The sequence below is a fragment of the Chelonoidis abingdonii genome, chromosome 3 (genome assembly GCF_003597395.2).
Source record: "Chelonoidis abingdonii isolate Lonesome George chromosome 3, CheloAbing_2.0, whole genome shotgun sequence".
Lineage (NCBI taxonomy): Eukaryota > Metazoa > Chordata > Testudines > Testudinidae > Chelonoidis > Chelonoidis abingdonii.
This window is the reverse complement of record NC_133771.1, coordinates 178,323,894-178,344,353: the sequence shown is the minus strand read 5'-3', so window position 1 is coordinate 178,344,353 and position 20,460 is coordinate 178,323,894. Positions and strand designations below refer to the sequence as shown.

The window sequence follows — 20,460 nt, the reverse complement described above, 5'->3', positions numbered from 1 at the left end:
TGTGGGGATAGCTGGAGTCCTCAGTACCCCCCTCCCTCCCTTCATGGCGTCCATTTGAGTCTTCTGGCTTTCCGTTCGCTTGTCACACAGCGCTGTGGTATTCCTGGAGTTTTATTATTCAAACGCTTTGGCATTTCATGTTCTGTAACGGAGCTGGATACAACAGTTTGTCTGCCCATACACGATCAGACTAGTATCTCCCGTCGGTCTACAACTTGGAGTCTTTGTCGGATTTCAAACTGCATCGCAGTCGTGCTGTCGAGCTCCACGCTGGGCAGCAGGAAAATGTAATTCAAAAGTTCGCGGGGCTTTTCCTGTTTACCTGCCCCTGCATCCGAGTTCAGGATTGCTGTCCAGAGCGGTCAGTGCTGCACTCTGGGATGCGCCCGGAGGGCCATAACGTCGAATTTCCGTCCACTGAACCCTAATCCGACGTTATCACTAGCGAATTTAGCGCTACTCCTCTCGTTTGGAGGAGTTCGGAACGATTTAAGGAGCCGTTTAACTCGATATTAATGACGACGTCGTGTGAACGGATACAGCGTTAAATCGGTATATCGGCCATTAAACCGATTTAAAGTCGCAGTGTAGACCTGGCCTGATTGTGTGCCGTAAGACATTTTGCTGACATTAACCGTCTGCAGGCACTGCCCCCCATAGCTCCCAGTGGCCGCAGTTCTCTGTTCCCAGCCAAGGGGAGGAGCAGCCAGCATGTCCCAGTGGCCCCTTGCCTTCAGGCATCGCTCTCCACAACTCCCATTGGCCAGGAGCAGAGAACTGCAGTCACTTGAAGCTCCGGGGAACGGTGCCTGCGGAGGGTCAATGTCAGCAAAGTATCTTGTGGTTCGCAATCTAATTACCTTGGTGGGCCGCATGCGGCCGCAGGTTGTCCACACTGGATTATACACAAAGAATCTGATGTTTGAATTTTTAAACACTAGACACTGGAAATCTGAAAGAAAAATTGTGTTGTTTCTAGCATATGCATCCTTATTCTGTTAACTTTTGATAGATGTTCATGAGCTCTGTCAGCAACTACTTTGGCCTATAATAATTTTTATTTACCGTATGTTTAAACTGTATTATACAATGCTGTTCTATTATACTATATTTTGTCCTATTCTGAGTGCTCCTTTTCTGTTTATTATTAATCTGAACAATAAAAGTAAAAGCCATAAAAGTAAAATAATCATCACTATGCAAGTTATTTATTCAGGATACTGGCAAGATTTTTCAACACAAAATAATTACTATGTATAGAGTTCATGGCACATTAGCAAAGGGAACGTGGAGATGATGATCAATATTGCTCAAATTACTGTTTACCAAGTGTAACAGAAATTTCTCTCTCAGTTGGTGTTTACTTATTAGATACACTTATTAACTAACTTCAAGGAAGTTCTTTAAAAAAAGATTGTGGGGATTCATTTGCTTAACTGCTACATTTAGTTTCCCAAAATGCTGTGAATTCATCATTGTGATAAGCTGATACTGGTTAAATAGAAAATACAATTCAAAGCAGTATTATAAAGACTTTCTAAAAGGGATAAACTATTCCTTCTACCTTTGTCACTACAGTGTACCAGTGGCAGGCTGTTACACCTGTTTTAAAATATCACTAAGTGCAATTTTTATTTTAGAGAAGTAATCACAATTTGCTTGGATTTGCTATGTATCAAAATTGTGCACAGATACCATACTTTGAAATGGTGGTAAATAATTGTGATCAAGCAGATGACTGTTAAAGTAACTATGATATTAAAACAACCTCCTCACACCAATCATTATTTCTTAGGTACAAAATATTCTTGCGTATTCTGTAAGCAATCTATCAAATGTAAAGGACATTAGCTATCCGACAGTGTACAGGAAAATGTGATGACATTACATCTCAGTTACTTTGCTTTTGACCAGAACCATATTTTTCTCTCCAAAGAGGCAATTTTGTTGTGAGGATACAGGAAGATAGGTGCTGCTAAATAACATTTTTTTTTTGTTAAAGGGATGAGTAAAATCTAGCCAAGAAGGGCTCAGAGAAGAAGAAATTGGAAATTTCTGATCATCCCTTCCTGATTAATATCCGAACCTCATTTATAGTTAATACAAAGTTACACTGAGGCTTAATCTTTTTATATATATATAAATTAACTACTGGATTTGTAAATGGAAAACAGCAAAAAATAATGCAAAAAAGTAATGAAATACTGTAATCTCAGACTCTGATGATATACTGATTTTTTCCTTATGTACAGTACCTTGACTTAAGTGTGTGAGGGTGGGGAGAAGGGGGAGGGAGCGTGCTTCCTCTCTTACCTCTATTTCCCTTTCAGCGTTCAGATCATGATCCCACAGAATGATTTTTCTGTCTTTCCCACCTCCAGTTAGCAGCATTCCATTCCTCATTTGACATAGTGTGAACACACTGCCATCATGAGCTTTGATTTGTCTACTTATTTGATATACACCTACAATCAGGAAAAAATATAATGAATGCCATTTTTTTTTTTTCAGTTTGGATTTCACAAAACTTTGCATTTTGGAACAAGAACTAAGTGGCACTGTACAATAAGAAATGTTATTGGGTGTTTGAGGCTGTTCCAGTGAGTATTACAGACAAAAGGTGGTAGTGTTTTCTTACTGAAAAGTAGAAGATAAAACAAAGGTCTGCTCACCTGTATGATTATTTTGTGAGGTTGTTACTAAAATTTTTTTGAATTTGCTGCCATCTGAGGGAAAGCATTTCGCAAAAGGGGCAAGAGAAGCTTCTAATTATTACTTTTGTGAACTAGGGAGGGAAATAATTTATCGTGTTATCAGCTAATGTAAAGAATTAAGTTCTTTTGGCAAATGTGACCCTTCAAGAATCCTTGTCTGTAGTCTTATTAGGACAAAAATAAGTGAATCAACTATGGTGAGGTCTCCAGAACACATGAAACTGCCACTGGTGTTGGTTCACCTAAAACTTTCAGTGTATCAATTATGATCTATTTTGAAATTCAATCAATAGGTGCTCCAAGCAAAGGATCTACCTCCTAAGATTCTAGTGAAGGTAGGATGAACAGGACTGGATAGTTAAAAAGGCACAGTGAAAGCAGAAAAGAGGAGAATTCTCATTTTCCAGCTGTGCCTGCATGCCTTCTTCAAACAGAAGAGACTAAGAATTCACCAAAAAATGGTAGTTTGATTACTTTATAAATTAACTTTAGTAGCTATAGTTCATAACTTTCTAATGTGCAATTTTATCTAATTTACTAAATTAGGGAGACAACAGTAATAAGTAATAATAATGGTTAAAATGTTCAGAATTGGGGCCGAGATTTTCGAAAAAGCGCTGCTTAAAGTAAGGCTCCAAAGTCCACATTTAGGCCGCAGTTCAGTAAGTTATTGAAGCATGTGCTCAACTTTAATAGTAGTTCCATTTAAAGTTAGGAAACTGCATATCAAATAATCAAACATGCTTAAGTCCACCAATGACCATTGCACTAGCCAGAATGACCATGGTTGATGGTGTAGACCAGGCACTGTGTAGTGAAGTTCACAGGCCAGGCTCCTTCCTATGAATCCATAAATCTCTGAAGCAGCACACTGTGGGTGATGCCAGGTAGGGTCAGGGCATGCACTCCTTTGTGCATCGATGTGGAGTTTGAGAACCCATTGCGCTTGGGTGTTTTTGTCTGACATGGCCAAAGAGCATGCAATGCCATTTCTGAATATAATGAGTGACAGAAAGAAGGCCAAATCGCTGAGCTTATGACATTTGGCACAAAGTCATACCACTTTATGCACAGGATTTGGTGCTGACAGTGCACATGAAACGTGTCTGCTGCTCCATGTCTGCCTGTAAGAGTGTCCAGGTTTCCAACCCATATGACAATACAGGTAGTACACAGGTTTGATAGATCCCGAACTCAGTCTCACCGCAAAGATGTTTTTGCGTCTGTAAACAAGACATGGACTTCATGCAGGAGGCGGTGAGACCTATTCTCAAAAAACACTTGGTTTGCTGCGTCTGTTTGAACTCTGCTTGATGCCTACATAGATGAACTCATAAATGCTCTCCATGGCATTTGATCCCACTTGCACTGTGAGTTCTGGTGGCACAGCTCCAAGGTTCTGGACCTTGGTCTTCTGGCATGAGACATTCAATCTTGTAGTGTGGGTGGCATCTTGTAGACCTTAGTGGGTAGAGTTGAAATTTTCAAAATCAAAGCAGCATTGTCAGCATAGTTTTGGTTGGTGAACACTTCTGGACAAATCTTGTTTCTGACATGTGAGGCAGAAAATCCAAATATCCAATCGACAGCTAAACTGAATACTATTGGGGCAAGAATGAATTCCTGCTGCACAACTGAGGTTGGGTAGAAACATGGCAAAAGCTGTGGACCTACGTGCACTCTTTCACTGGTATGAAGATCATGCACCAGATTCAGCAGAATATCTGGAACACCAAACCCCTTCTGTGTGAACCAAAGTGCTGATCTAAAGACTGAATCAAGAGCCACTTTGATATTGATATATGCCATGTGAAGTGGGCATAAGTACCCTGCTAAATTGGACTGATTTTCAAAAGGTATGAGCGCCCACGGGATTTACTGGCGCTTGGCATCTTGGAAAATTAGGCCATTGCTATGTATGTGTCTAAATATACAAATTAGGAGCCTAACATCAAGCACCTAAGATTGGAAACTTTGGCCAATGTTTAGTAGCATTGCATAATGCTTATATATACAGTGGGAAGTAAGGAATTACTTTGCAAAAGGGGGAAAATGAGGCACAAAGGTTAACATTTTCAAACTTTGATTCCTAAAATCAAACATCTAAATGAAGTTGGGCTGATTTTCAGAGATGCTGGTCACCCACAGTTCCCACTTTAGGGGTGCATTTTTGAAAATATTCCTAAATATAGTTTTAACTTTAGGCACACAAGTTTGAAAATGTTGACCTGAGTGACTTAAGGTCACTCAGCGGCACAGCTAGGATAAGATCCAGAACTCCCAATCTCTAGTCCCATCCTCTAATCACTAGATGCTAACCTCTAGAAGAGTGTTAATCACTTCTGAAGAATTAGGTTTCTCTTAAATGTCTGCTGTTCTATGATGTTGCCTTATGCACAGATATATAACATACTCTCATGTGAGCACTTCTTAAAATAAACCCTTAGCCTGAAGGCTAGGCAAGGCACATGAGCCACAAAGAGCATTTCAAATTGTTCCATATGGGTCAGTGCAAAATGGGTACATTTTCTAGATGTCTGCGAGAGGGGACTGTGTCGGATATATAGTAGTATTTGGAACTTTGTAGGCCTAGCTGATTTTTCCTGATTAATTTGACCCTAAGATGCAGTCGAAAATGCTATGAAGACTTTCAATTGCCGATGTGAACACTTTTCTCACAAAAATGGTTTCAAAATACAAAAAACAAGAAAAAATGATCTTGGATATAGTTGGCAGTTACTGTGCGATTATATTTACTCAAAGACTATATTTTGAGCACAGATGCTCAAATAGATGGGAATTGTCACCTGCTATATGAAGCAATATAAAAAGGAAAGTTTCTAGAGCTTCAAATACTTTCTTAAAAACTAAGAAAAGCAGAGGTTTTTAAAATCTGGTTTCACACCCCACCAAAAAAAAAAAGCAGGGAGGAAGCGGCGGGAGGGGTCCTAGGTGAAAGACCATCACCAATCCAACATGGTAAACTAACTTAAAAAAAAAAAAAAAAGCAATTAAGCCCATGTATGAAATACTCCAGCCATCGTGGGCAAAAACTTTTTAAGATGATCATGGCAAAAGTTATTTGCACAGACATTATAAAATGAACTAAACATTTAATATTTTCTTAATTATTTTTCCATTTCAATTAGTTTTTTTTTTTTTAAAAAAAAACAGATTTAGATTTACCTACAAAATAGATTTGCAGTTAAAGATTTGCTTCTTACATGACTGACTTAAACTGGTATGCCAGGAAAACAGAGTGTTTGAAATAGCTGCCAAGTAAAATAATTATCCTTGAATTTAGAAGCTACCTGAGGGCTCAACAGTGCCAGTTCTCCATATATCTAGTAGCAATTCATTTTTCTTCTTTTATTTTAATTGAACAAAAAGCTCACCCTAAAAAACAAGTTCAACCCAAATGCCAAATCAAATGGAATTTAAAGTATATTTTAGTGTCAGGATTTGAGCACCTGCATAGTTAGAAACTATTATTATTTGGGTAACTCCTACACTTCTGTACTACACTTTTTTCATTACATACAGGTCCTCTTAACATAAGCTTTCTTTATGACGGATATTCATTTGAGACTTTAAAGGTTTCACAGTGCATCTGTCAAGAGCCAAATGTAGTTCATGGAGTACTAAAAAAGTGAGCCTGCAGCCTCCCTGAAACTACAGGGTGAGGACAAGTCTGATTAACTGCATCATTTTTATTGCTGGGAAATTCAAACAAAATAATTTCTATTCATTTTGGACCCAATTCTGCAAGGTGCTGAACAGCTCCAGCAAGGTGTAAAGTCAATGGGCATGTCAATGGGAGTTGTGGAAGCTCAGCACTGTCTAAGATTGGACTCCTATCAAGGCAGATACAAATACAACCAAATGGTATTGTCATATATAGATACTTTTAATACAAATCATTATGCAAATTTATAAGCAACTTACAAGCATCTCTTGGGGGCTTGGCATGTAGCCAATTTAGCAATTTGGGTCCAAAAGGCTGGGCACCCTTGCATACTGGAGCATTTATACCACTGAATTTCTCGATGACATTCCATATGGTGCAATGTCATGACAATCATTCTTATCACTTGCTAAGGGTTCGACCCTCTGGTAAAGCTATCATATCCCCCTCTATAGTTCTGCCACTCTAGGAAGGATTATAGACATTTCTATGGCTGCAATCCCAGATAAAATAGAACACTTCTCCCTGCCTTTAACAAATGATTCTAGCAGTAGCTGGGAGTGAAGTTGCATTTTCATATGCATAATGACACAAAAGAGACAAACCAATTAACACTATGGTTTGTTTTTGCAATACAATTTTATGAAAAAGAAAGCAGATTAATAGACCAAAAGGGACAATTATGATCTTCTAGTCTGACCGCCTGCATACCACAGGGTATGGAATTTAAACATCAAGCCCAATTATGATGACTGTTGCAAAACTCAAAAAAGAAAGCACTGTACATATTATGGATGGGTTTATTTTTCTATTTGTCATCCTAACACAATCTTTTGCACATATGTTTTCTGCAGACCACCATGCTGCAAGATTAACTATGAGTGTACTGTACCTTTAGGTCCTTTTCCTGGTGTGGATTCTACAGTAGTTTTGCTCCATATAAGCATTATCCCACCTGAGTCTCCAGTGAGCACATCTCCATTCCCCAAAAATGCCAAACACTGAACAAATTTGGGTTTTTCATATTTCTGAAATGGAACAGCAAGAGAAATTAGATTATAATTGTGCAGACACATGCACACCCGCATGTATAAAAATAGTTCCTAGTTTTCATAATTTATTTCTCCATCCAACATGTGTAATAAGGACAGTGATCCAAATTCATAGCTGGCATGAGCGGCTAACTCAACTGACTCCAATTGTATTCATTTATGAATCTGGCCTAGCGCAAAAATATTTCTTACCCCAAAAATCCCTTGCTTTCTTGCTAGTGAATTGCCACTCCAGGTCCAAAAAAAGATGTGAGATTTGCCACAAGTTATGATTGTGTTTGCGTCAGTTGGATGGAATTCTACAGCAAGCACAACTTCATTTGTAGTCTATAGAAACAATAAAAGAAACCATGAGCTTAATGTAATATTTATTCAGAGAGCTATTAATTTACTATTTTACATACACACAGTTTTACATAGATAAAAGAGTATATAGAGTATTGTGAATGTAAATGTATATATATAAAAACATATACACAGATCTGTTTGGATAAGAATATATATTAGTTTGCTGTTGTCTTTTACATTTCTGAAAGACTTCATAAGACTTTTAGCCAGAAAGAGAGGTTTTATTAAATCTGAAATGATCCTTTGGCACAGCATTCTTTCCCCCCTCTAAGAATGCCTTTTGCAAAAGAAAACAGGAAAAACACGTGAGACTTTTTGTGGATGAAATAAACAAAAACTTGCTGTCTGATTTCAAGACATATATGAGCATCTCACTGTTTTGGATAATGGATTTATGGTAGAGGTAACTCAGCCAATCATAATACACTTGGCTTAAGTTCACTCGTTTTCTGAAATCCTGTAAAAGTTCTCTTTCGTTCCTCCCCCCTGCTCTGAAAAAACTACATAACACACAGATAATAAAGATAGCCCCTTTGTGACACTATAAATAGATTGGGACTTTTCACAAGTTGGATGTACCTTTACTGAATAGTAATAGCTAAGTGAATTGTATTATTTTATTAATTTTAAAAGAATTTTTCATTTTACTAATAAGATATTTTACAACAGATTTGTTTTTTTTTACAGATTTTTCAGATAATAATCATCTGCTATCTAGTAATAAGTTCAGTGAAACCTGTACAAGAAAATACTTTTAGAAGGCAATCTCCGGTGCTGATTCAACAAAGCACTTAATCACATCTTTGCTTACCTTAAAGTATGTGCATTTAAGCATTGACTTCAACGGGATTTAAGCATATGCTTAAATGCTTTGCTGAATAGGGACCCATGAGACTATTCCAACTATCACCATATATATTTAATGAATTCTTATTCAATGTCATTAGAAGACCACAGTGATTTTTGTTGGACAGCAGTGGCAACTTAAATGATATTTCACTGCATATGTGAAACCACACAAGTATGTACATAATCATGTATGCACACACAAACTTTAGATCATATAACTATTAGATTTTAGGGCCCAACCCTGAAAGGTGCAGAGCACCTCCTGAGCGATGCAGAACACCTTTAACTCCCACTAAAGCCAATGGCTGTTGAAAGTGGTTCAGCAGCTTGCAGCATCAGGCCCCAAATGGAAACTCTGGAGCACGACTTGCCTGCATTTCAAGAAATAATTATGATCATCCAAATTAAAAAAAAACCCTCAAGATGCCAGATTCCAGGACTGAAGTACTATAGAATTTAGAAACCAAAAACATTTATAAAATATAAAGAGGTTTTTTTAAACTAACACTTGAAACTGCTGATGTTAATTTTTAATTAATCTTGGAATACCAGGGAAATTCCAGAAGACAGGAAGCCTACTAATGTTGTGTTAATATTCAAAAAGGGCGAGAAGGATGACCTAGGTAACTACAGGCCAGTTAGTCTGACATCAATCCTGAGCAAAATAATGTTTAACCTAAATCTGATTAAAAGTTAGCACCATACAATATCAATAAAGCCTATGTTTAATGGATTCAGAACCGGATAATTGACATATCTGGAAATAATAGCTCTCAGTGTGAAACCACCTTTGAGTGGGGGTGTTTCTAACGGCATTCTGCGAAGATCGGCAGTAGGCCAGACACTATTCAACATTTTCATCAATGGTCTGGAAATAAATATAAAATCACTGTGATAAGATTTGCAGATGACACAAAGGACAGGGCTGTGAAAGAGCCCTGAGAGCTAACAGCTGCCCCAACACTCTGGACACTTAAGCACTTATTAGGGGGCCCCTCAAGAGAAGACTTGACTTAGGAATGGAGTAAACCCTAATCAGACTGTGGGTTGAGGGAGCTAACTCTAGCATTAGCTGGGAAAATAATTAAAAAGCACAGGAGGGAAATGCAAAAGGAAAGAGAGAGAGGGACGGGACTAGCAGAGCCCAGGCGAAATGAATTCCTCAGCTGGAGAAATTGTTTCCTCTCCCTCTCCCTGGAGAAAGGGCTGAGGAGTGAAGGACAGGGGGCAGGTAGAAATGGTGCACAGGGGTTGTGATGGTGTCTTGGCACAGTTAACAAATAACTCACAGACGTCCAGAGACTGTTAGTGAGGGAATGAGAGGCGCTTGCCCTGTTACAAAAGCAGCCATACAGAGTGATCTGGAACACTTGGAAAGCTAGGCCCATTCAAACAAAATGCGTTTTGACATAGCCAAATGCAAAGCTATAGCTCTAGGAACAAGGAATGCAGGTCAGACCAATAGAATGGTGGCCTGTATCCAGGAAAGTAGTGATGCTCAACAAGGAGTTAGGGGTCATAGTGGACAAACAACTCAACATGAGCTACCAGTGCTATGCTGCTGCAAAAAAGGGGTGAGCAATCCTTGCACGTATAGAGAGGAGAGTAGTAAGTAGGAACAGGGAGACGACTTTACCACTGTGTATGGCATTGGTAAGACTGATACTGGAATACTGTATCCAGTTCTACTGCCCACATTTTAAAAGGATGTTGGAAAAACTGAAGAGGGTGCCGAAAAACAGCTACAAAAATGATTCAAAGAGTGGAAAAAATGCTATATGGTGACAGCCTTTAAGAGCTTGATCTGTTTAGTTTAGCAAAAAGAAAACAGAGGTGACTTGATTATACAGTGTATAAGTACTTCCATGGGGAGAAAATACTGGGTAGAATGGTTGGAAGCTGAAACCAGACATATCCAAATAGGAACTAAGGCACTTTTAAAAAAAAGCAAGAGACAGTGAGGATGATAAATCATTGGAGAAAACTACCCAGAGCAGTGAGTTTCAAACTTCTTTTCTGGTGATCCAGTTGAAGAAAATTGTTGATTCCCATGACCCAATGGAGCTGGGGATGAGAGGTTTGAGGTGTGGGAGGGGCTGAGGGCTAGGCTAGAGGGTTGGGGTGCGGGCTGGGACAGGGAATGAGGGATTCAGGGTGTGAGAGGGGGCTCTGGGCTGGGGCAGGGGGTTGGGGTGCATGAGGGGGTCAGGGCTCTGGTTGCAGGCTGAGCATGAGGGGTGCAGGAGGATACTCTGGGTTTGAGGTGAGGTCTCGGGGTGGGGCAGCGGGTTGGGGTTTGGGAGGGGGTAGGGCTCTGGGTGCAGGCTGAGGATGAGGGATTTGGGGTGCAGGAGAGGGCTCTGAGTTTGGGGGGATTTGGGGTGCAGGAGGAGGTCAGGGTTCTGGGCTGGGGATGCAGGCTCTGGGGTGGGGCCAGCGACGAGGGGTTTGGGGTGCAGGAAGGGGCTCCAGGTTTGAGGGGTGACTCAGGGCTGAGGCAGGGGAAGAGGAGTTCAGGCATGGGCTTATCTCCGGCGGCTCCCAATCAGCAGCACAGCCGGGGTGCAGAGACAGGTTTCCTGCCTGTCCTGGCAACGTGGACCGTGCTGCACCCCAGAAGTAGCCAGCAGCAGGTCTGGCTTAGCTAGGCAGAGGCGCACAAGTGGCTGGTGCTTAGGCAGCGTGTGGAGCTGGACCTGCTTCTGGCTGCTTCCTGGGAGCAGCCTAGTGTCAGAACAGGCAGAGACTAGCCTGCCTTAGCTGGGCAGCACTGCCAGCGGGACTTTTAATGGCCCGGTCGGCGGTGCTGACCAGAACTGCTGTGACCCAGTGCCTTACATTCTGCAACTCTGTAGTGGAAAACCACTGACCTACAGAAGTGATGGATTCTCCAACTGTTGCTGTTTTCATATCAAGACTGGATGTCTGTCCAGAAGATATGCTACAGCCAAATACTAGTTGTGGCCCAATACAGGGTAAAAGGGCGAAATTTTATGGCCTGTGATGTAAAGGAGGTCAGACTAGAAGATTTAATGGTCTTTTCTGACCTTAAGCTCTATAAATAGATGAATATTGCACATCTCCTCAGGCAGGCGGCAACTGCAAACTACAGATTATCTTTTCATTCTCATTTCAGAAGGAAATAAGGGTTAGAAAAGAGAAAAATACTGTAGTGCCATATGGTAAATATTTTGAAACTTAAGGTCCGATTCTGGTATAAAACAGAAGAAACTCCACCAAGACCAATGGAGTTAGAGCAGTATAAAACAAAGGTGAAAGCAGAATCAGGACAGTAATATTTTCAAACATAACTGTATCTTGATGACACAACATTAGTTTCCATGAAAACAAATGGCAAAATCAAAATATCAGAGACCCGGAAGCCAGAAAATCCCTCTCAGTAGTCAGTTTCGGCTGCTACAGCATCAACTCTAAACTACTTATTCTTATCTTATGTTCATGGCTATGTTCATGGCTTCCAAACAAAGGATGGGAAAGCTGCTGATAGACAGTAGGCAGGTGACAGTGTAAGAGTAAGACTTCCCGCTTGTAGATTTTGGTTAAACCTAGAAGGGCCAGTTTAAAAAACCAGCTGCAAATTTTATTTATCCTTTGGCTCCTTAAACTTCCCAGTACTTCAAAGAGAAAAAACGTTAATGAAAGAAGTTTTTCTCCCGCTAAGGAATCACTTTGCTTTTAATTGTCTTTATACTTCAAGCTCTTTAAAATTTGATTTAATTTTTTTTTCAAATTTTCATATATAAAGTCAATAACAAATAGTGTGTGGTGGAGTTATACTATACACTGGGGCTTCTTGGGTGATAGAAGATGCTCTTTGGATTTGTGCCTCTCAGTGCACCAGATACATATATCGATAGCCACATGAGAATAAACTGCACACATGCTGTACAAATTATATCTCAGAATATTTGCTTAAGCAAAGAGTCCTATTTACCTTTTTCTCTGCTACCTTTGATTTCCTTTGCCAGTCCCATACAGTCAACATGTGCTCGTTAGAGTCATCAATCACACACAAATGAGAACCTGAATCCTTTAAAAAGAAAGCCAGGGACAGTGCTGTCATATCACATTTTGAAATAGGATAAGGTATGATTTAAAACCAAACACAGCAGTACTGTATTTTAAAATCACTAGAATGCACAAATAAATATCATGTCTATATGAATAAGCAACAGTTTAATACAGTTGGATATTTTCCTTTATACTTGGAACTGAGAAATCTAAATTCAGCTTAGTATCATTTCCCAATAAACAAATGAATCACACTTTAGATGGTATTCTGGTAGAATTTGAAAGCAGGCATTGTCATCTCCCCCTCATCACCACCTTTCAATACCTTTTTAACCCTATTGTTTGCAATACTGTGTTGGAAGAATAAAATACAAAATGTTTTGTCATCTACCACACTTGTCCCTTCCCATTTGGAAAATATTTTCCTTGTCAGTTTCATATGGAACATGTAACTTTCTTGGTTCATTTCTTTAATTGCAACAATAATATTAACACATAGCATATATATCTTGTTTTATATTTTCAAAGTCATGTATACATAGCCAATTTAGACCTCACAGCAATTACTGTTAGAAGCTCCATTTTGCAGATAGGAAAACTGAAGCACAGAATACAATATCAAAGTAAGAGCATGTCTAGGTATCAAATTTAAATGTCTGTTCTCCCTCTGCAGTAGCAGGCAACTTAGCATTTAAGTTTTACATACCGTAAACAGTGTAAATGTTTCACAACAAGAAGTTACTGAATAAAAAGAATCAACGATAAACATAGTTAGGGCCAAATTAAGACAGGCCCACGATCCTTGGGGCAAAAATATGCAGTATTTACAAATGAACATTGGGGGAGTTATTATTGTAGCACCACATAAAAATGAGGCATTTATATGCCCATTGGTGAACAGATTTGGGGCCTTCTTTTTCTTTTAAATGTGGTTCCTAGAGTCCTAACTACATTCACTAACAGATTATGACAATTTTCAGGTGACAGTACAATTGCCATTTAAAAGTGAATTTGAAACAGAATGTTAGGTGTACAAAACTAAACTAACAGACCTTATTCTTGCTTTGGTTACATGCGCTGCTCTCATTGGGATTAGTGGGATTGGTAGAACAATATGGCCATACGGTATTTCCTGCTTATTGTCCCTAAGGAACCATATGACAGCAATGTTTGGGATGTGAAATGATTTTTTTAAAATTATGTGTTATTGTTAGATTATGGCTAACCTGAAAATCTGGCCCTAATTGGTCTAAGCTGCAGCTGCAAAATGGCACTAACAAAAATGGATGCTGGCCCTTACTGTTCTTCTAAGCTTTTTTTGATGGCATTTTTCTCTACTTTTTAGAAAATAAGAGTGAAACCTATTATAGGTACAAGAAAGGCCTTTTAGAGGCTATGAACATATGACACTGAAATAGCATTTTACAGCTCTCTGGGCTATAACTGTATGCTATAACGAGCTGGAGAAAATAATGGTGTTGTCTTAAACTGTACTACTTTGTTTCGACAACATGCTGGGGCAGGTGAACATTTATTCTTTTTAACAGCAAAGTTTTTTTTGTCACTTCTTGAGGGCATAGCTTAAACAATATTAATTTTAGCAGCATAACTAAGCATCAGTTTAGTCTGTTTTATTTATTTAATTTCTTAATTGTGTGTTTTTTTTTTAAACTGGGGATAAAAGGAGATGACATCTTTGGGACCCTACCAGGAGGTCCTTATGCATATACACTTATGGCAGGGGTGCTTATTTAAAAACCACATTATGATGGATGTGAGAGTTGAGAATGCTGCCACTGGATGATGATACGAAAAGCCTGAAGAGAAGAAGCAATTTGGAGCCCTACATCCCTCAATTGTTGTAACGATGGACAATGGTAGATATGAAAGAATAAACCAATGAGGACTAGACTAGGTGTTTGAAATTGGATATCAGCCCCACTGGTTTCAAATGAGGAATTATCTCAGAATGCAGACCACTGGTTGAGGCAGGGACCTTCCACAACAGCTTCTGTAGTTTAATACAAGGAATGAATTACTGAAAACTTGCTGTGATACTGAAGATACTGAGGAGATATCTGGGCTAATTACCAAGGAGATATACTAAATCCAACCTGAGGCACAGGCTGGCTGAGGAGGTGGAGTGGCTGTGCTTACTGCATGTAATCTTAAACGCAGACCATCATCTCAAAACTGGGTATGTTTCAGCATGGCCAACTAGTGTAAGTGTCATAGAACAACAATATAAACATGGGACTAAGTAGTTGTGTACAGCCCACCCTCTGTATCTAGGCTGAGTTCCTAAATTTGACCATGGAATCAACTTAGTCTTAGAATCACTGAGGCTAATTATCCTGGGTGAATTATGTCCATGAGACCAATGACTCTTCTTGGTTGACTCAAGATGTCCTGGCCTCTAACAACCACAGAAAAGTCACAGGTGGTTCACAGATTTACACACAAAGCTGGCTGCACTCTGGATTTTATTTTAGGTATAATACAGGTGACTTGAGGAGTAAAGATTATACTTGGCCAGAGTAAGAGCATGAACTTCATTTACTTTGAGGTTAGGCACCACCTTTGGGGTAGAGAATGTATTTTATTGTGCCATCCTCAGATTAATGGAACCAATCAGATTTCTGAAATCTCTGGAGGAGAATATTGTACAACAGATGGGCAAATCTTAATAGCCTGGGGTGATCTTATGATTAATGTTTTATCATCATCTACTCTTGTGGTGGTGCATACACACACCTTCCCTCCCAACCTTTTTAGCAGTTCACTTAAGTATTCAGATGATCTGCAACAGATTAAACATGCTGGAAGAGCTACAGCGCTGGTGACAAAAACTCTATTTTGTGATTTTTATCAATCATGACAAAGAATTTTGAAGTCTTATGCCATGGCCATGATGGAAGTAAAGAAACACACTTCTCCAGCATATCATCATCTAGGAAGTCCTGATTAAAAGAATCATTCTGGTTAGTAGACCATCTGATTAATTTGAGCTACGCCTTTTCTCTCTCTCGCTGTCTCTCTCTCACACACACACACACACACACACACACTGGAGTGCTTCTCACTGTGAGGAACGTTCTATCCACTTCACAGGTCAGATTGTGTTTGTCTCACCCTGATACACAATTGTTTCTTATGAACTAAACAAAGTCGTCTCTGATTAGCTTCTTTGATTCAGCCAGACTTACTCTGTAAGGTTCTCGGGAGTGATTGGGAAGCTTTGAGCTGCAATTTGAGAAATAAAATCCTGCTGGTGGGACATCTGCTCTATTATTGGTAGATACAATCAGTACCTCCCTAACATTTCTCAAATAATCAATTATTATTTCTTCTATTCAAGAAACTGCCTCGTAATATTGATAATCTGGCAAATTATTGCTATGTCCTCTTTGAAGAAGATTATGACATGGAAATTCTTCCATTTTCTGGATTTCCAATTACTGAAAACCCTTTCAAACTTTGTTTAGATCTGGCTACAGCTGAGAAACCACCCTGACACAAGACTCTAGAAGTCACTTTCCTCACTGACCTGGCAAGGTACACCGAAAGCTCTATATTTTTGCACAGGCCTTTGCCTGAAAAAGAGGTATGGGATGAGAGAATGAAAGATTACTTGGAACAGGGAGTTGTTGATTCTTTTAGTTCAGTATTTGTCAGAATTTTCCCAGCTAAGATACAAAACCTAGGGATGGCTTGTTGCCATGAATTATGCACATTCCACAGTCTTTTGCAGTTAGAAAGAATTGTGCAATTGCCAAAAAAACCATAGCTGATTTCAACTGCTGAGAATGGAGAAAACCTGATGGAAACACATGGGACACTGGGTCAGAAGACTGATGGAGAGGAGGTAGAGCAGGTCATGGAGTGTTGACGGGTGAGGGCTGGTTGCCATGGGCTGCTTGCAACAATATGGGGCCTGATGTGAGTGCCTGGGTGATCAGTGGGCTGGAATGTGAGAGAGTCGGCTGTGGGGTGAGAAGGAGAAGCTCCTATGGATAGCACTTCTCTCTTCTCCTCCCAACCCAACTGTACCCTGTTCTCAGGTGATGGCAGCTGGCTTCCTCTTCCATGAATAGAGATGGTGTTGAAGTGGGAAGGGATGGGGAGAGGAGATACCAGATTGAGTAGGACAGCAACATCTTCTATTTCCCTTTGTTTCTACATCTAAAAGGCACAGAATTCACTGTATTTGATTCTCAACAAGTGGGGTCAATATCCATTTGAGAATCACTGCTTTGGACTAATTTTTCAGGGTGGGTGTACTTAAGGGAAACTAATGATTAACGTATGCATATTTGGCAAATCTTATGGGAAGCACAATTATGATTTTGAAATGAAAAAGGTATTCCAGAGTTTAATATTTTATCCATATTCAGAAGATTTGATAAGACTTTTTCCATTACAAAAAATGCAGGCCAGGCAGGACAAATGATTTTATCAAAATCTATATTTGTTATATATAATAGTCAAAATTAACAAGATGAAACAGCTTGCTTAAAGTTATTAACAATTTTTCTGGTCACAAACTTTTGATGGCCTAGATAACGAGATTGCTCGTATTTGGTCTACATTTTAAAAACCTTTATGCTTGCCATTAAGAGGAGCAGATAAGACATTATTTCTTAAGCAGACAGAGGTGCAAGCAAGGGTTTTGTTGTTTCCTGTACTAGGATGAAACTCTAGTACAACGCAGGGAGAAAAATAATACTTTGCATCAGAACTTGCCAATATTCATCTTTATGAACTTCCTCACAGAAACAAATCTTTCAACATGTGTTGAAACAGAAATGCAGTACGGACTTCTCAATTTCTATTCTACATATTTCCTGTAAACTGTTTATTGGTTGTGCTATTTTGCTGCCACTATTTTACATGTGTAACTTCCTGGGGTTTTTCTTAGAACTACTTTCATTGCCCTAAGTTGTTTTAATGCAATGCATTTAACTTTCCAAACACGCTTCAGTCCCAAGGTAGTTCAGCTAGAAAACCACAGTACATATAACACTTACAGGTGTTTCTGTCTGACTTATATACAGTATGGTAAATTATTAAAAAAATGCAATTTTTTTCTTACTGCTTTTGAAAAATCCAGACACCCCACTCCACGCTCGAAAGTGCCGAGGCCAATAACCTGCAGTGTCATCAGGCTCACTGAGTCCCATACTCTAACATGGGGCTGCAAAGACTAAGTAAAAGCAATTTGATAAAAACTGTTACTGAAGGCTAAAATGTCACATGCAGATTTAATCTTACATTAAGCAGATACTGACTTCTGTTGATGTCAACACCACGAATTATTGACCTGTAAAGTAAATATTGACTGAAGTGAAGATAAATAATTATACAGTAACACCTTACATTTATAGCACCTTTAATCTCAATGGATTCTAGGCAAGATTTACAGACTTCTGTACAGCGACTGCTTTACCTATCACCTCTGGAATGGAAACAGAGTAGCATTGTTCAATTTAAAATGCAAGGCAAAATGTAAAATACCCAAGTTAAAATTTGGCCAATATCCTGACACCCACCCACCCACCCATCCACCTACCCACCCTGGGTTTTATCTCATACCAAAGATGGCACATTCAACAGTGTTGCAGTGCATCCTAGCATCGAATCAAGTTAATGCTTCAGAATTGATTCAGGTTAGAGTACTGAATCACCTACACCCCCCTTCCTGCTGCAACTTTTTCCATGGTGATGTTCCATCCAAGTGATACCCAGGCCCAAACCTGCTTGGTTTCACATATTTGACAAGGCCACAGCCCACGATGAAATGGCTTAGTATGGCTTAAGAATAAAGTCAGTATTCACCACAAAAAGATAATAAATCATGATGTTGACAGAAAATAATTCTAAAAGGATTACTTCAACAACCGTGCAATGGAAGTCATAACTGTAAACAATACCAACAATAAAACCACAATTATTCTTTGCAGAAAAATGGGATGAATTGCAAAGTCTAAGGATTGGTCTTATTTACAGTGCCTCTATTACTTGGAAGATGTTCATTATAAAATTCTACTGTATTTCATACTAGCAATATCAACTTAGTAAAGATGAACTGATTCTTTAAATTCCAAGAGAGCAGTTTAACAGCCATATGCTGGACTGTTTATGGGTACTCTCACTCAGCTGGGTGAACTTGCTACACAGCTGGCCAAACCCTCAAGGCTTGCATAGCTCATGAAGTTAGGTTTCCTCTTCCTCAAGGCCATAAGAATACATGAGGGCCTCCAGTTTGAGTCAGAATCTCTTTCCTTGTGGAGAAGACTGACTAGAGTAAGCATGGAAGTCCTATAGCCCTCTTTGTGCTGATTGCAAATTCCACATTTGTGTGGGAGCGAGAAGCAGAAATATGTGATGTACACCACATGAAAAAAGGCTTTACAAACTTCTGCTCTTTGTAATGTGCAGTTATGTATTTGATTTGTGTTCACTTTCTTATGCTAGAGGAATTCACTGTCACCTTAAAAACAGGAAAACTAAATATATATCTAAACATAACACACACACAAATCATAAACAGAGGATCGAGGGACGAAAAGAATGAACTATGTATGTTTTATCCTGATTTTCAAACAAGAAACTATTCCTCAGCAGCTCTATTACTCACCCTTCCATCTTTATCCACTCCAGCTAGCTGTCCTGTTGCAATCCTAATTTTGTCTGGATGAACTGCAAGGCTAAGAAATAATGTCAACATGGAAGATATTTGTTAGGGATATTCCACATTCTAATTCCCTGCTTTTGCCATCACAGCTCTTCAAAGTGAGATGTCATTTTGTAGTCCTTTTATCTGTGTGAACAGAAGTTTCACCCAAAATATGCACACAGGAGTAAAGAAAAGATTTAGGGTAAAATTTTCTAAAGTGCTTAAGTGACTTAGGAGCCTAAGTTTTATTTTTTAAAAAATGACAACTTAGGATCATAAGTCCCACAGACTTTCAATGAGACAATCTTGACAAATTTTGAGCCATACTAGTTCAGGTCTCTGTTATCTAAAGAGTTTAGCCTCCTTTGGCAAATATCTGGATCTATTTATGACCATTATAATATACTTTTGCATAGAGCAACCATGAACCAAAAAAGACCACTGGGGTCAGGACTCTGAGGGCTCACCTATAAATATTTCAGCCATTGGTGATGAGCCATCCATGAAGTCACACTGGTGAAAATTCTTAGTGAAGAAGGATAAATTGGTATAAGGCATGGTTTGTTCATGTGCATGTTATACTGCTTTCTAGCAGGTGTAAAACACCCCAGATACAGTAATTTGAAAGCATACTGCCTGAATCTCAGGCCCATAATCTGAGCGTCATCTTTGACTTAGTTCTCATCCACTTTCTCTGTAACATCAGTAAGATGAGAGAGACAGTGGAGGGAGGCAAACAGAGGGTTGATGTGGTCAGAATGATGGATCAGGAAGATCAGTCTAGAACAATATCCTGACTGAATGTAAAGGGAGCAAGATTGGAGGCATCCAGGCCATAGGAAGTGATTACAGTAAATAACTCACAGAACAATAAGGGTCTCGACAACATATATTGTACAGACAGGAAGACCACTTCACCAACACATCGAACATTCTTCTCACCTTTATGGCCTTCCACCAGATAAACCTACGATACTTTTCCAATAGAACATCTAATCAAAGTCAACCATTGCCTTTGCTGTGCTAATGATACTGGCTTTGACTGTCTGCTTGTCTGATTTCCACATGATCATCTTTGTGCTGACTCCCAGGCTATGCATTAAT

The 20,460-nt window shown here is 39.2% G+C and overlaps 1 protein-coding gene across 3 annotated transcripts in view; it reads right to left on the bottom strand.

Moving 5' to 3' along the window:
* EML4 (EMAP like 4) overlaps positions 1-20,460 on the bottom strand; it is a 273,980-nt gene that overhangs the window by 44,339 nt on the left and 209,181 nt on the right. For all 3 annotated transcript variants that reach the window (XM_032773633.2, XM_032773631.2, XM_032773635.2), the window contains 6 exons: positions 19,318-19,387; positions 17,773-17,883; positions 12,604-12,699; positions 7,644-7,778; positions 7,292-7,427; positions 2,314-2,465 (listed from right to left, as the gene is read on the bottom strand). In XM_032773633.2, the coding sequence (XP_032629524.1) occupies positions 2,314-2,465; positions 7,292-7,427; positions 7,644-7,778; positions 12,604-12,699; positions 17,773-17,883; positions 19,318-19,387 (700 nt within the window). The remainder of the gene's footprint in view (positions 1-2,313; positions 2,466-7,291; positions 7,428-7,643; positions 7,779-12,603; positions 12,700-17,772; positions 17,884-19,317; positions 19,388-20,460) is intronic.